Here is a 17,019-nt window from a genome sequence, read left to right on the forward strand (position 1 = left end):
GCAGAACACTGGAGCATATGTCAAGTTTTAAGCACATCAATCAGTTGTAGGTTCTTGTCTGAGTACAGGCTGATCTGGGTAGCTGTGTCCTCTGGGTCCCTTTGTGCAGGGGAAATGAACTTGTGTCATCTTAGCACGAGCCACAGCAGGTCCGGTGCCGGAGGATGAGCCTGCATAGCCGAGGCCACGTGTTTTGTCCACGTGAAGCTAGACTGCTCCTTAGAAATGGATGCTGGATTTCATCCTTTTTCTTACCTGAGAGAAAAGATAAAGACATAGTTACTCAGGAAACTGAAGGGTAAGAAATGATAGTCTGTAGAAAAAATTTTGGAGGGTGAGTTGGGGAGTTGGCAAGTGCCAAAGTCAGCAAGAAGCAGCAGCATGTGGGAGAGGTCACTGCCTTCCTCCGGAGCCAGCAGATCGCTGGGAGGAGGCAGGAACATTTTGTGGTCCATCTCTGATGCTGAAGCAAACAATTGGCTGTTTCCCTTTATCACCATGGGACGGTGACCTAAAGAACCAAATGTCCTCTGAATGTTTTTTTTCCTTCCTGCTCTTCTCTCAAAGCAGCGCACCGGTGTGGTGCCAACTATTCTGGCCATCCTAAAACCCAATATTAAACAGAAATGCTCACTGTGCCAGCAGGGGGGCCATGGCCATAACAATTACTTTGTTCCATCTCACCCCCTGCTTAGTTCCCACTAGCCTGGATGTTGCTGCCCCATAACGTTTGGTTCCACTCCTCAGGCTCCTGGTGTAACAGCCCCTCCTCTACCAGCCGAGACGCGGCAGCTTGCCTGTGTGACAGCCAGCTGGCTGAAAAGGCTCAGAGGTGAACTTCTTATCCTCTGTTTCATTGACTTCATTCCCTAAAGCATTTTGCTGGGGGACTTGAAACAATTGCTGCTGCTTTTTGTACTTTTTCATAAGAGTAAATAAGAATGACTGCATAAGGCTGAAGGGCAGCCTCGTCTGGAGCAAAAGGGGACGAGGACAGGCAAAATTGGAAGACACATTTCTGCTAAAAAGAGAAGGCAAGTCATTAGCAAATAGTCCTCAGACAGGTACACATCATCCTGCCTCCAGATGTCAGATGGGGATACAAGGCCTAGGCTTCTGCAGGATGCAGCTAATGAAAGGAAACCCCAGTTTTCTTTCAAGCATGGACACGATGGGCCAGAAAGCTGCAGCCCATTCTCTTGTGTACTGCTCCCTTCAAAGAAAGCATATCCATATGGAGCATCCCCTTATCAGCTCACTGACAGCCCAGATTAGGCCGTGGCAGACGAGCACTTTGGCTCTGGATGCCAGCAGCAGGTAGTTACAATCTGAAATAAAACTTCTCAAATTTGCCGCTCCTCACAGTTCCCTGGAGGCTGGCAGCTTCACATGTGGTGTCCTGCCTCCAACTCCTGTGCTAATTTTCCTGGACTGTTTTTTAGCTTGTATGGTGCTAAGAGAGCCTTTATCCCTGCGCTTTTCTTAAATCAATGCCTTAAAATGCATGGAAATGAGATTTTCAAAAGGATCTCAGTCAGGGCAAGGCAGCTGTCAAGCTGCTTCTGGAAATCCTGCTAAGCATCTGTCTTCATTGCAGGTGAAAAGCAAAAACCCCTGACTTTCAATTACACCTGAGCCCTCGATGACTAGGGCTTTTGAAACCCTGCCCTCAAGGCAGCTCTGAAAACGGAGTAAAGGATTTTAGGTTATTTGGGGCTGCTTCTGGATGTCTTTTTTGGAAGGAAGTTACTCCGGGAGATTTTGCTTTGATTGATCTGTTTGTGCTTGGATTTTTCTGTTTAGTTTCCCAAAAGGCACTTGGAACATCTGATAATTCTTTATCAACACCGTTTCAGCCTCGTGTGTGTGTTAGTTTTGTTCTTCTCTTTTTGTGCGAGCCCCAGTCAATAGCCAAGCCTACAAGCAGCGCTTGGGCTGGGTCATGAGCCTGGTGTTTAAATGAGAAGTGGCTGTGGCTGCACGCAATGACAGCAATGCACGGGCTTGTGTTCTTGGCAGCAAACTGTCTCGAGGTTTGCTTGGGTTTGTTTCATGTTTGGGATTTTGCTGCTTGTTGTTAGTCAGTGTTATTTTGGGTACTTTTTAGATCTGCTATTTGCTCGCTTGAGCGAGACAGAAGAGCACAAATAGCTCATGGCTGTGTGCTCGGTGATGTCTCAGGGCGTAAGAAATAAGAGCAGAGCAGGAAAGAAGGTTGGAATTCAGATCGTAAACTACAGAGGGCAAAACAAGACCTAAAGATCTTTCGCGTGTTTCTTGTCAAAGTTTTTACTTGGCTCTTTCTTATTGTTGAAGACTTGCCTCGGCGAAAGAGCTCTGATATGAGGGAGCAGCCAACTTGCTGTACGTCATGTACCACCATTTGTTATTTCCTACACATCAGGACAGCTGCCAGAACATCATTTTAGTTGCTCGCATATGCTGGTCATACCAGAGCCCTACTTGAGAGAAGAGCACCTCCATTAGACTTTTTTTTTATACAAACTTGGAGAATAAAACAGTCTAGTAAAAAATAATGTATACATATGTGTTTTAAAATGCTGTTAAACTGATTGGAAATGTCTGGAGGCTAGTTAGGTTTGATTTTGCTGTAAATTTATCTTATTACAGCAATTATTATCACTGCATAAAGCAGGTTTCTTTCTGTATTAATTTCGTTAAAAATGCTGTCGGTTCATTAATTCCGAGCTGATCTTTAATTATGCAAATGTTTGTAGGGGTCATATCTGGTCATAAATCTACTGGCTGCTGGAATAGAGCTTTGAAACGCAGGGTTTTCTGTATATTTTTTGTTTCCAGAGAAAATAATTGCTTTTGAATGTATGTTATTTTCACTCCATCCAGTAATGCTCAAAATAGTCACTGGATGCCATAAGACTGTTATCTAAATCAGGGTGGCATGATTTGGCACACAGCAAAGCTTGTGTTCTGCAGGATAACCTGGTGAAAGAGGAGGTAAAATAAGCCCAGGTATAGCAATTAGCACTGACTATATACATCTTGTTGTCCTAAAGAAAATAAGGAAGAAAATAAGGCTGGGAAATGGCAAGGAAAAAATAAAGGAGGGAGGTAATAATGCACCTGAGGTTTTTGTGATTTTTTTTTTTTCTAAATCCAGTGAGGGGTAAATCTGTGAAGGATTTCACAGCGTGGCATTAGCAGGTAACAGGAGCAGATGCTGAAGACCCTGATGTTGCCAAGTGGTGCTGCAGTCCCTTGACCTGTGCTGAGAGGGACCTGGAAAAACCCCTTGTGAAGGTGGCTGACGTGAGGATATGCCTGGCACTGCCAGATGCCTCCGGCCTCCTTTAGTAAGCCATCCCAGCTGGGGCACGGCTGAGCCCTAGCAGCATCCTCCTGTGCGTGGAGCCAGCTGGGCAGTGCAGGCTGATGAACCAAAAAAAGGAGAATTGCACTTGAATAAATCAGCAAAGTTCGGAGCTGGCTGGGTTTATTGGGGTGTTTCTGAGTAGACATAAGGTTGTGGGTAGAGCAGCTGGCAAGGACAACTGCAACCACAGCATTAAAGCTCTTCCTAATTCCTGTGGAAGACAAAGGAAGGTGGATCTCTGCAGGAGAGAATTAGGCTTGGGTTTGTGATGGGAGGAAGGAGGAAAAGAGAACTGGGAGATCGGGAAAGTGCAACGGGTATAGCAAGTAGGTGACTACGGCAGTGAGTGTTGGAGACTGTCCTTTACTCCCTGGTCTCAAGATGTGAACGTGGTTGGTGCGTACTCTAGTCATTGTGCTTCACGGGATAAGGGGAGGGATGGAGGTAGAGCAAAAAGGGTGGAAGGCAGAATGGAAACTGAAAGGAAGAAGCTATGAAATGAGGGCCAGAGGAAATGGTGAGAAGAGGGATAGTGAAGTTACGAAAGTGGGTCAGGCAGAAAGGAGAGAGCAGAGAGTTGAATGAACCTAGCAGAAACCAAGGGATAGAAGCAGAAAGGAGCAAAGTGAGAAATGAAAAGGAGACAGCGCAGCACCAGCCCTCATATCTGATGGTGTGGTTGGTCGAGCGCCTTGTTTTTTTTGTATTACTCAATCTTATGAATGAGACTACAATTGCATTTCAGGGGTTGTAAGTTTAGATGGTACGTGTGGATGCCCTATTAGGGTGTGGAAAATGGCTCTGAATCGTGGAAAGTGGGCTGCTTTGTGAGTCCTGATCTATCGGAGCATCCAAATACAGGATTTGAATCTGAATTGGGGCGGTCTCGTTGCCTGGTTTCCGGAGTCAACAGCTTCCCTTATTTAACACCAAACTTTTCAACATCAGTATTCATTGCTCACCACGTCAGTCCAGGACAAGTGGCCGAGCAGCAATTTTTCAATCAGCCAGGTGATGCTGAACCACGGCACGCACATCCCACGAGCTGCCTTGCAACGCTCAGCGCGTCGCAGGGAGTTTGTATCTGCAGCATCCGTCAGGTTTGACCCTGGCGCAGACAAGGTGGGAGATCTCGGCATGAGGAGGAATTACCTGCTGCCGGAATAGGGAATTGATGAAGTCGTCTTTTGAACCAGTGTGATACTGTTGGCTCAGAAGTAGTGACTGCAGGCACCCATGACTCCTTACCTAAACCTTCGATTGACTGAAACCTTTTAAGCACAACCTTGTGAACGTAACAAAGATAAAAACAACCCGCCTCAGGGAGCACCTGGCACGGGATGCTCGGCGGAGAGCTGGGGCTCAGCCTCAGGATTTGGGTCTCAGACTGCCAGAGTGGCCTCGAGCAGGCAGCGTTTGTTGCTGTCACCACCCTGCAGTCCCTGGCCGCAGCTCAGCACAGCGCTCGGTGGCAGCCAACTTTGCTGAGCCCAGCACCAGGGGGGCTCCTCCATGTGCTGCTGGGCTCTGCCCCGTGCTGAGCATCAGGGAGGGGTGAGGAGGATGGTTTTGCAAGGGGCTCGGAGAAAACTGACGTCCTCTGCAAGCTATAGATAGAAGCTGCCACACACACAGGCTGTTTTTCATGAGTCAAGGTCTACGGTGCTCCTGGCACTTGTTTTGTGGATAAATTGCAGGCGTCAGCTCTGTGTCCCATATCTTCTTATCCAGGGTGTCCTTCCAAAGGAAAAGGAAGAGTACTCTTTGCTTTGTGGTTGTATACCATCCAGCCTGGCTTACCAGAGGAGTTTAAATCACTCTGCTGCTCTTTGGCTGGTTTCTAGCATTTGTAAAAGACATTGGAGCACTAACGAGTCAGATTCGATCCTGCAGGCAGGCAAAGGGTGCCGTTACTGAGTTACTCAGCGGAGACCTCACTGCTCTCTGCAACTGCCTGGAAGGAAGGGGTGGGGAGCTGGGGGGTGGCCTCTGCTCACAAGTAACCAGTGATAGGACTAGAGGGAACGGCCTCAAGTTGTGCCAGGGGAGGTTTAGGTTGGAAATCAGGAGAAATTTATTCTCAGGAGGAGTGGAAGCATTGGGACGGGTTGCCCAGGGAGGTGGTGGAGTCACCATCCCTGGGGGTGTTCAAGGAAAGGTTGGACCTGGTGCTTGGGGACATGGGTTAGTGGTGACATTGGTGGTAGGGGGATGGTTGGAGCAGGTGATCTTGGAGGTGAGTGCCCTGCCTGTGTAAGCAGCCCTGCACTGGGAGCCCATGCAGTGCAGGCACCAAGCGCAGCCCCGCAGCCTCCACCCCTGGTGATTCATTAGGAAATGGGTTTGTATGGCCACACTGAACTTCTGGCACCACAGGGACTGGTTGGGGACCACTTTCACACATCTGTGAGTCCCCAGGGATGTGAGCAAACAGCAGCTTTTCCCCAGCAAAGAGCCAAACCCTTCATGGGTTTTTTCCCTGTGAATCCATCAAGAGATTCACGTTACCATGACAGAAGTCTGGCCCTCTGCTTTTGGGAATGGTGTAGCCCTCCTCCAGTCACTATATAATTTGGACAATCAGGCTGAAATTGAGCGAGGAGGCTGTGAGAGGATGTTACCACTGCACTGGCTTCTGTTTCTGTTATTGTTTCTTTCAATTTCTTAGAGAAGTGCCAATGGTTTGGGGCTTTGATTGATTAGAAGCCTCCCACTATGGTGCAAGGAGATGCTAAAGCATTGATCAGACTTGTTGTGAGTGGAGCTGTATCTGGCACAAAAACACGAAAGAATTGGAAAAAAATGAATGTTTCAAGCTGTAGCAAAAAAATCACAAAAAGCAAAGGATTCACAAATGACTTTGATGGCCGTCAGATGGGTAATTTGCTCTGGGAGCAAAACCTGATGTGCTGGAAGAACAGAGCAGCAGCAGAACATCGGGGAACATGGACTGTGCAGGGCACCCCTGAACGGATGCTGGCAAATAAACCAAGAAATACACTCTCTTGTTCAAAGTGAAAAAGAAAAAATAATCAGTATTTTTCATGAGTCAAAAAAAAAAAATCCCTGAAAAATTGCTTTGGCATAAGCCAGATCTTATGGTCTGTGAACAGCTTTTGTTTTCTGTGCTGGTCAGTCATCTAGCCTTGGCGTTTGGGTTGTTAAAGGATTGAAGAACTTTTAGGTATTTTAAGCTTCATTTATTTGATGCTTGGAGCATGACTTTTTTAAGGGAGCCTGTGCTGCAGTATTTGTCATTCTCTTTCAAGGCATGTCAGGCCCGCAGTAAGCACATTCAGAACCGTGCCAGGCTAATTTATTTTGCAGACCCTTCCTCCACCCTCAGCCAGGACTCGTACCCCCAGCATTCAGCTCTTTTGCTTGAATAATTGCGTTTCTGTGGATTCTCCTTCTCGGAAGAAAAAAGAGATATTAAAATGTACGATGGAGTTCACGCGGATTTATTGTGAAAACAGTCGCATGAAAACTGTACAATAAGATTTAGCAATAAATGTCATTCCTATTGCCAGCGGTTGTGTCTTATCAGCTGGGTTTGCAACAAGCCTGCCTGATTGACGGAGTAAGGAAAAAAGGTAAAGCAGAGACTGCTGCTGGGACCGGAGGCTTTCCTTCCCAAGGTGACCCCAGCGATGCAGTAGGCGCAGGGATGTCTGTGAGCGGCCTTTTCTAATTTCTCTCCTCGTGTCTTGAAACATTCTCTTAAACGTTAATTCATTAGAAATCTCTCTAATCATTTTCTCCGTTTCTCAGCAAATTATTTTACTAAGTGAAGTTGCAGGTGAAACAGGAACAGGTTTAAGCAGAAACCATTTATAAATTGAAAACTTTCAGGCTAGTATTCATTCTAGGAACTTTGATGTGATTAATTAAGTGATGCTAGGGGAAATTTTCTTTAATTAGAAATTAGTAGTGGGACCATTTAGTGTTGTGTGGAGTATGGACTGGGTCCTGCTGTCACAGAGGAGTGGGAGAGTTAGAGAGCAGGGGCTGCCTCGGTGAGCTAGAGAGGAGCGGGACGTCCCCATCAGCTCGGGGAGTAGAAGGGTGGTGTGCCAGAGTTTGGGCTTGGATGGGACCTGGGGGTGTCACCAAGCCCCAGGCCTTTTCCCCCCCAAGACAGATCAGCCCAAGCCAGGCGTGCGTCGTTGTGCTACGGCGAGAGGAGGGGGCTGTTCCTGCAATGCCACCGCTGTCACCTCCGTCTGATCAGCGGTGGGTTCACAGGTGAGCTGGACTGGGGGGCTTTTCAGTCCTGGGCTCAGAGCTGGAAATATGAATCTCCTCTAACTGAAGGTTGCCCTTGGCCATGTTAGTTTATGCTGGTGTTTTTCCCTGGCAGCAGAGCGGGGACACAGGCTGTCCCGGTACAGGGACCGGGTTCATTTACCACAGGAGCTGCATGCCGTAGCTTCTCTTAGTTCTTCCTATTTGTACAGAAAACTTTATTTCTTCAGAACAGTTACATTACCTCAGGATATTTACTCTGCGAGTATAGAAATTTTAGCTTCACCTTATTTTCATTACCTCAGGGGGTAATTATTTATTTTTATTTAAAGTAAAAATGTGCTGGCTCGAGGAACAGCACGCCCTGCAATATATTTTGCCCGTAACACTTAATGCCCAGCACGATGTGCCAAGGAAAGGGCATATTCTGTCAAGGCTGCTGGGCCCTATCTAGCCATTTTTCTTTTTCACATTGCTGTGATTGTCTTTTTCCATTAAAATCAAACGTGGACCGAGCAGCGACATGCCAGGAATCGCTAAGTGGTATTTAAATCGACGTCTGTCGTGCCTCTGAGGCGAGCAGCACAGAAGACCTCACAGCTGGCATTCGGCGTGTTGGGAAGACGTGAGATGGATGCAGCCACAGGCCCCGAATCTCCCCATCACCCGTGGTGGGCGCACAGCACCTCACAGGGTGCTCCCATCACAGCGTGGTTTGTGGGACACCCGCGAGTCGGACTCTTCACCAGCTGATGAGGCTGGAAACTTTCCTGTGACACTGGTCAGTGTTGGAGGGTATGGAGATGGCTGTGAATATCCACTTGGCCTCGTGGTCTGGACATTTGCGCTCGTTGTGTGAATCTGTGAGCGTCAGCACGTGTACGGTGGCCAGCTGTGGTGCCGGGGTTCATGGTGAATGCGGGGATAATGAAAGGTTCTGCGACACGGCTTCAGGATAAACACTCTGATTTCCTTTCCATTTCTGTCTCTTGCTATTTGAGAGACACAAACTCAAGTACGGTCTTTAAACATTTTCTGGCTGTATCCTAATGTTTGAAAAGGACTTGTAATTTTGGCTCTTGGAAACAATTTAAAGGCGTCTGATTTTCAGTGGCTGGGAATGCTGCGCTTCCTGCATAATCAGACTCTTTTGACATGTCTTAAATTGGGCACGGAGAGAATGGATAGGCAAGTACAAGTAGTTGACTTAGCACAGCTCTGGGGGGTTAGGCAAAGGCGCTTAAACACCCAGCTCTGATATGCTCTGAGCGTGCACACAGCCAGTTATCACCTCTGGGCAGACAAGAGGTAAATGATTAAGGCACAATAAGTCAATCGTGTGAAACCATAAGGCCATGTTGAACCAAATGACAGGCTCCGAATGACTAGCCCTTCCTAAAAATTGTGTGCTTGTTGCTGAGTGTCAGAAGAGTCTCCTGCTGGCACTGAATAATGCTGGCTGGAATAATAAAACATTGCTTCTAAATATTGCAACATGCTTTGCATGTTTGATCCAAGTCCTGGAGGAGTCAGCAGATGTCTCCAGTGACATGAAACGAAGCCTGGCCTCCCATGTAGCTCCTCTACAGCTGCTTTGTAAGCTTGACCACCTATGCTGGGTAAAAAAAAAAAACAAAGTGGGTGCAGCAGCTTATTTGCACACTAAGGGAGCGGGGATGGTTGTCCTGAATCTCCTGGCTTTTTTCTGTTTTTGTTTTGCGCAGACAGACACCCGTCTGTCCTGGCAGTCTAAGCACGGCAGTCTTTGACTACTCAGTACAACCAGCGCCCCAGCCAACCAAAAAGCCATGTATATGCTGAATTCTTGGAGAGAAAAGGAATCTGATTATTTTCCAAGTTCTCTTTTCTTTCTTCTGGAGGTGTTTTTGAACAGCTGAAAGGGAGAAGTACTTTCCTGTACTGCCTGAGCGATGCTTTGAAGTTCAGCCCTTCGCCAAAAGCCTGTTGACAGCAACACAAGTGTTGGAGCTCACTGGCATCACGTATTGCTTGGGGATCTTTAAAAGCTCTCTGAACAGCTTACCAAGACTTCATTAACATTTGATTTCTACCTAAGTGAGGATGAAATTATCACTGTCTTTTTTTTTTTTTTTTTTTTTTACAAGTGATTAGGCAGCAGTAAGTTTGGTGATTTACCTATCTACTAGGGCACACTCTTCTGTCTTGGAAGGCATCCCAGGAGTCTGACAAAGTGATCCTTTTTTTTTTTTTTTTTTTTTTTTTTAATAACCAATTTTATAACACCTTACATTGCCACCGTTTCCATACCCTCAAATCAATCGTGTAGCATCTTTGGGGGAAAAAAATGAAATGATGGATAATTTGAGTTTCCTTTAACAGCTGTTTTCCTCTAGATGCAAATCCGCATCACTGTTCTTCAGGTTTACAATGATTCACTTTTATTCCCCAGTTTTATGTGGGGAGGTGTATCAGGCATTAAGTTTTCTCTTAGTCATTCTCTTTATAGCAGCCATGTCAATGTGTCTAACCCTCTCTTTTCTCGTTTTCCTCAGGCAACCCTCTGACTGTGGCCTGCAAAGCTTTCTTTGGATTCAGCGGAGAGTCAGGCCCCATGATCTACTGGATGAAAGGGGAAAAATTCATAGAAGAATTAGAAGGTCACATCAGAGAAGGCGAAATCAGGTATTTTTTGGAGTACTCAGTGTTAGAAATGTTGCATATCCCAAAAGCTTGTTTGTGGTTTGGTTTTGTTTTCAAAACACATTTTTAATTGTAAGTGGAAACAATTTTCTGTCTAAAGGCAGATGAATGACTTGGAGCCAGGGCAGTGTGAGTTGCATCCTTCCAGTGAGTAAACTTTAAAGACACAGTAGTTATCCATGTGCCTGAAAATCTGTCACCAGATTCCCCTGATAGTAGCTGAAACATCTCCTGAGTGTTCTGGGGGCCGATGTTAGTCCTGCATGGAAATGATGCTGTCCACTGCAGCCGGCCCTTCTGGCAGGCTTTGCAAGATGACGTTCATTTCAACATCAGTGTTAATCTCAGAGATGAATAGTCTCCTCTCAAAGTCACCCTACTTTTTCTCTCCTACTGAACGCGTTGTCTGCTTATGATCCAGCTCTCTAGGACTTAACCAGGGCTTTCAGAGAGCAGCATTTGTTCCTCCTTGTTTACCATTTAAGAGATGGGTGTCACTGTGTGTGAAGTCATATACAAAGATTGTGCAGGGTTTGTTCCAGATGCTGGTTATCATTTACTGTATCAGTTGTAAAGAAAACAGGCGCTTGCATCCACATGAATGTGCATGGAGTTTGCACGTAACAGTATCTTCTGATCTTCCCTGATGAATAATTACCTGATTAATAATTCTTTGAGCAAAGACTAAGCTATGATTATCAAGGTGGTCCCAGCTCCTATAGACAGATGATGAGTATGGATCATAAAGAATACCAAGGTCTTTGTATCTTCCATCTAATGCTTTTTTTTCTTTTTTTTTTTTTCATCTGTTTTCTGAGTTGTTTCTTTCTTCTAACAGTGATTCTGGAGAGCAGGCAGAGAGATTCTGTTGCTTTATCTCCAGATCAATAATTTGAAGTTCACTCATTTGGCCACTGGTTATTAAGTTATACTAAAATAACTGACCTGGTATTGCACCTTAATTGTGTACAGATGGAATTTATCGTATATTATCAGAATGGCTTTAAGTGTAAAATCCTCTTTTGGGCTTCCGACCACAAAATACAATTACATGAAACTTCTGCCATGGCACGTAATCAGCATTTAGCAGCACTGTGTCTTCTCTGGTATCTGAACAGAGTGGTTTTGGTTTTTGCTCTCCTTTCACGTCAGAAGTACAGCTTGAGGTTTGTATTTAAAGAGCCCTCTAGCTCCAGGGACGTTCCAAATTTTTCCTTGATGTGCATTTCTGTTAGTGAAATCGAGTTTGAAAAAATTGCATTTGTACTTCATTGCCCCCATCTCATTCCACATTCGTGTTTCAAATTAATTTTGCAATGACTCCTTTTCTCTCTCTGTTAAGATGCTTTGACTCTGTTTACAGACCCCTCGCTATTCAGCTTCTCTTCAGCAAAGCTGCTTCTCACACACCCAATCTTATGAACATCCCAGCCAGCAGTAAAAGCATCTACCACAACCTACTGCATCGTTACCAGCAGTGCCACAGTCCATCCCTTTTCTCATTTCGAAGTAGCTATAGCAACTGCAGGAGTAACTTTTCGCAAATGACTTTTTCATAGTAGCAGCTCTTGTTTGTGCATCCCGCTGCAGCTCTGCTGCTGCGGGGAAACGAAGCGGCACCGACTGTTCCATCAGCACCCTGAGCCTGCCCGCATCTCCCACCCAGTCGTATTTATTGATGGATTTCAAAAAATGTCATGTATGTTTCAAGTTTGATGAGCCATGGGAAGCTGGCTGGTTAGATGCTTTTCCCATCAGTGTGCTTGTACGTGACATTATCAGCACGTTGGGTTTTTAACGCTGAAAAACTACAAGTAGGTGGGGATTGCTACGAGCAGACCAAGATAAGCCATGGGTTGTTCCTTCGGCAAATATCTACCGTTTTACTTCCCTGTGTTAAGTTAGTTCACACATTTAAAAGTAAAGCCCTGATTTTTTTTTGCTGTCCTTACCCTGGACACAACCATGGGGAGCACCCAGCCCTCACGTGCATGCTGGAGCATGCGTAATTACCAGGCAATTTTCCTGCTTTTATGAAAGCACTGAAATAAGGATGCATGTGACTTGAGCAATCCTATTAAAACCAAGCCCCCAGAACTGTTTGTTTTGGGGACAGGCTTCGCCGCAAGTACTACCACAGCTCTGGCCTTGCGGTTATTTATTAGACCTCGTTAGAGAGCCTCATAAGGAAAAGAAACCAGTCAGTACTGCAGGGTTGGGAGGTGACAACCCCTTCTCTAATGCACCTTCTTGCCTTCCCCTGAGCTAAGCTCTTCATATGTTAGAAATTCATAGGGGGAAAAGGAGAAAGATTTGCTTTTTCTAGGTGGGCTTTTCACAGCACTATTAAAATGTCATGTAAATTGACCCAGGGCTATTAGAGAAGGAATCAAAGCCTTTAAGCCTGCTTGCAGAGTTGTCCATTGCACCTAATGATATAAGGAGCCCACAGGAAATGTCAACACCGTTTCTTTGCCATAGCAAATAAATATTTTCAGGCGTATATCTTACTGTCCCAGCCACCTATGTGTTGCTTCTTTTCCTTCTTCGGACGGCACTGCAGAAGAGTTTGCAAATGACCGTAGCACCCAGTTTGTAGAACATGTTTGTCTTTTCTTTTTTTCTTCTGTCTTCACCATTTTTAAAGTGCAAATAGTTTAACTCGTTTGAGAGGCATGGAAATATGTGAATAGAGACATTTGGAACTGCAGCCTTATTTCCTCCTGCTGATTAATTTTACATTCTGCCTTTTCACCCGCAGAAGTCAACTGATGGGTGCAAAACACCCAGACAAGATGAGAACGTTGTACCCTGTTAGGAAGGGATGCTAAAGGAGGGAGGCAGAATTACCATCGCTGCCTGGCTGACGCGTTAGGTACTTTGCAGAGAAGTGAGGAAGTGACAGCTCCCTCCTGAAAAGCTCACACTATTTAAGTAGACAATTTATGGGCAGAGAATGAGGAACAGACTACTGGTAAAGACCAGAAGGAAGGACTAGAGTTCTTATCCCTGTTCACAGTCCAGATCCTCTATCTAAAAAAGAATTAAAGTTTCCTTTTTGCTAAGTCCCGATCAGTAAGAATTTGGAATCAATTATTTGGTCCAGCAAAGAGACCCAGCCGAAGCTTTCTTCAGGCCTTGCTATCTGTGGTCAGATAAAACCTGGCAATTGGAGGAGAATATGGTTTCAAAGCAAAAATATTTTATCTTCAGATTTGACTTAGTACATAAATGCAGAGAAAAATATGACAAAACGTTTGAAAAATCTGAAACATGGGATATTCTTCAAAGAAAACATTTGAGTTATGACATTACAGTTCTTTTTAATTCACGTTTTCTTAACTGATAAATCATCAGTAGACAAAACGTTTTGTTTCAGAGCAAATAAATTGCTTCAGCTTGAACAAAAAGAAAGCATTGGGTATTTTTTTCACTTCACCCATCTCTTCTCTCTCTCCCTCCGTCCTGTTTATTGTGAGTTGTCAAGCACCACTGATTTCTGTATGTATTCAATGATGGAATTACTCTTACAGTTTGTTCATCAAACCAGAAAAAAAAGAGCCATTATTTTCTCAACTTGTCGGAACTGGCATGTGTTGGCAGTGTTACTGGCAAGGTTCCCACCAACCCAGATAAGGACAGAGCTTCATTTTCTGCATGTTCAGCAAATGTTATTGCTGCTTTAAGGTCTAACTTGTTGACGCTACATTCCTTTTCTTCCCCAAAAATACTGTGCTCCACTTTCTCTGAACCAACTGTAAAATGCAATGACCTAACGGCTGTGCACATGCTAAAAAATAAAATAAAATGTAGATTGGTGACTCTATTTCTGTGCAAATAATGTAGCACAAGCTGTAGAGGACTGGTTTTAGAAAAAATAAAATAATAAAGGCAGGAAGATTTAACACCACCAGGAGCTTTTCTGCATGTTGCTACCAGCACAATGTTTAAGTTGTCTGTCAGCATTTTCCCAATACATCTCATTCTGAGATCTTTCTAGAGACGGCAATTAGCATGAAAAGAAGAAAAATCATATTCTTTTTTATGAAAGCTCCTTTTTAGCTGACCATATATTATTTAAATCTAGGCTAAAGGTTGATTATTTTAAATAGATTCAGAATAATAGTTTATTTTAATTGTAATGTCTTTGTAATTGTTACTGTGCATAAAATATGCTCATTATAATAAACACAAGACAATCTGAACATTCACAGAGTGCTCCAGATTAATGTCCCAGTTATCTTCTACGTTAATGATTTTGTTTGTTCCCTGCAGCATAATTTGTAGGCTAAAATTTGTAAAGCATATTGTTTACCAACAGAGAAGGAAGACTTCCCTGAGTTTAAAATATTTTGCTGTATAAATGGAATATTAATAGGTAAATGAGAATTGATTTATCTGATCCTCAGTGGTTTATGTTGATTTGAGTCTGCAGGCAGATTGGGCTGTCCTGGGAGGTTTCTTTCCTGTCCAGAAAGGTGAAAAATCAGACTTCCTTGCATTATTTTCAACACTAGGAGTCGGGGCCAGAATAATAATAATAAAAAAGCAGAAATACAGAAATAAGTGAGGGTGAATTTGCAGAAATGACGCAATCCAAGTTTCCAAATGCAACACACGTGCCTGTCCTTAAACTACTGTTTTTTCATTTGCCTTTTTTGCAAGTTACACAGCTGTAGTGAAAGAGGTAAATATTTGTGGGTGCTCCCAGTGTGTCTTCTGAGTTTCTGTCAGATCACAGAAGCCTTCAAAGGCAAAGCGCTGTATGAAATCTTTCTGTAGTGTTTGGTTTGTAGCAGTCAGGCTTGCGTTTTTGAATTTCAGGTGCAACTCCCTCACATTTCTGATTAGTTTTCAAATGTGGAGATCTGTGTTTGTTATATGAAATTATGTACTGGGCATAAGAAAATGCTTGTGTTCATTAAAAACCCCAAACAGCTTTGGTTTGAGTAGAGAAATTTGGTATTTGTTGTTAATGAAGAATTTAAGCTCTCTGAGAGAAACAGTTTCCATCCAACACAAACAGTACTTTGGCTAATTACCCGTCTTCCCCTGTGCCTTTCATCAATATCTGGAAGAAAGATTTATTTGGGGTAGTAAAATAAAGTAAAATACAGTTTTATCCATAGAGCCATGTTAGACTGCCAGCAGGACTATGTGCAATGGTGAGTTCACAAGCTTTGGACTGCGAGGGCATTGCACATTTTATGTTCATCCCCTTCCCTTTATGCAGCAGTACACTACCAGGATCAAATGAACCTGGCAGATTATACTTGAGATCACATTTCCTTGCTCAAAGGACCCATAACTTTCTTGAGCAACTGATAAGTCTTTTGAGAGAACAGTACATTTTATTTTCAGACTTATGTCATCAGAAAACACTTGGGTTTACTTTGCATTATTTTAATGTTGGTGTTAGAACGACGACACAAAAAGGCTGTACCTCTGGCCTGAAACTCTGATAGAACTTTCTGTTCCTTACGGGGGAGTTTTATATGTCCCATTTGTGCTCTCAAAGGAGCAAAGAGCTCTTGGTTTTTATACTGTCCCCTTATAAAGTCAGGGTCTAGAGGAAAAAAAAAAAAGGAAAATTCCAGAGTAGCATAGCTCCTTCCATTGATTTTCAAGATTGCATTAAAATGTAGCACAAGACGCAGCCTTTAAAATATTGCCTTATAATTTGCTCAGCCATGGCATATTTACTTCTCTGGAAAGTGAGTATTTATTGCTCCTTTTAAAATAGGAACTATTTTTAGCATGTTAATTCTGGGAGAGCCAAAGTAAACAAGCAGCGTGCAACTCTTGTGCTGACTGCCACATTCCTCCTGACTTGCTCCTGCTCCTCGCTGCAGACACGAGGGGAGAGAAAGGGGTTTGGTTGTTGTGAAAGTTGCATTTGCGAAGTCTCTTTCTTTCCAAGTTCTCCTTCAGGTGTGCAAGGAGGCTTGGAAAACTTTGTATCTTGTGCTTGACAAGTCATGGTTCTTGTGGGAATCTCTCACAACCTTCTCTTAGCTGAATGAATACGGGGTATCTTTCCTTTCAGACTCCTCAGAGAACATCTTGGAGAAAAAGAAGTTGAATTGACATTGATCTTTGACGCCGTAGAGGAGGCAGATCTGGCTAACTATACATGTCATGTGGAAAACAGGAATGGACGGAAACATGCCAGTGTTCTTCTGCGCAAGAAAGGTAATTCTCAGTATTTTATTCCTGTAATCTCGCTTGCCTCAGCAGCCATGGGTCAGCCAGTAGCAAAGGTCCTGCTGACCTGTCTGAGCCAGGCTGAGCTCCTGGGTGCTTATTGGAGCTGAAGTACATTTTTGCTATGGCTTCAGTTTACTATTTGCTGAAAAAAAGAATCGTGAACTGTTCTTTAGTGACTAGTGAATCAGCCTCACAGGTGATGTGCTTGCCTGGAATACTGTCACTCATAAAGCCCCACTAAAATCAGTGGAAGTATTTTGGTCTAAACAACCTATGAATTTGACCCAGAGTTGACTGACTAGACCAGAGGTAATTGTGTGATAGAGTTAAAATGTCTGTTCCTTACAACAGGAACCTCAGCAGTGAGGTCAGATGTCCTCGTACTTCTCCACTTCCTTAAACAGCTTCACTGTTTAAATGGAAATCTTTAAATAATTGCCATGCATTTTGATTTCTAACTGCAGAGGGGAATGAAAACATTGCAGTGGTAGCTACAAATCAATGGAGAATTACCTCATTGTTACATTACTTCG

The 17,019-nt window shown here is 44.0% G+C and overlaps 1 protein-coding gene across 1 annotated transcript in view; it reads left to right on the forward strand.

Annotated features, from left to right (window-relative positions):
- IL1RAPL2 (interleukin 1 receptor accessory protein like 2) overlaps positions 1 to 17,019 on the forward strand; it is a 328,234-nt gene that overhangs the window by 292,405 nt on the left and 18,810 nt on the right. The window contains exons 7-8 of the mRNA XM_032196249.1: positions 10,132 to 10,261; positions 16,326 to 16,471. Of these exons, the coding sequence (XP_032052140.1) occupies positions 10,132 to 10,261; positions 16,326 to 16,471 (276 nt within the window). The remainder of the gene's footprint in view (positions 1 to 10,131; positions 10,262 to 16,325; positions 16,472 to 17,019) is intronic.

This window comes from Aythya fuligula, chromosome 13 (genome assembly GCF_009819795.1).
Source record: "Aythya fuligula isolate bAytFul2 chromosome 13, bAytFul2.pri, whole genome shotgun sequence".
Classification (NCBI taxonomy): domain Eukaryota; kingdom Metazoa; phylum Chordata; class Aves; order Anseriformes; family Anatidae; genus Aythya; species Aythya fuligula.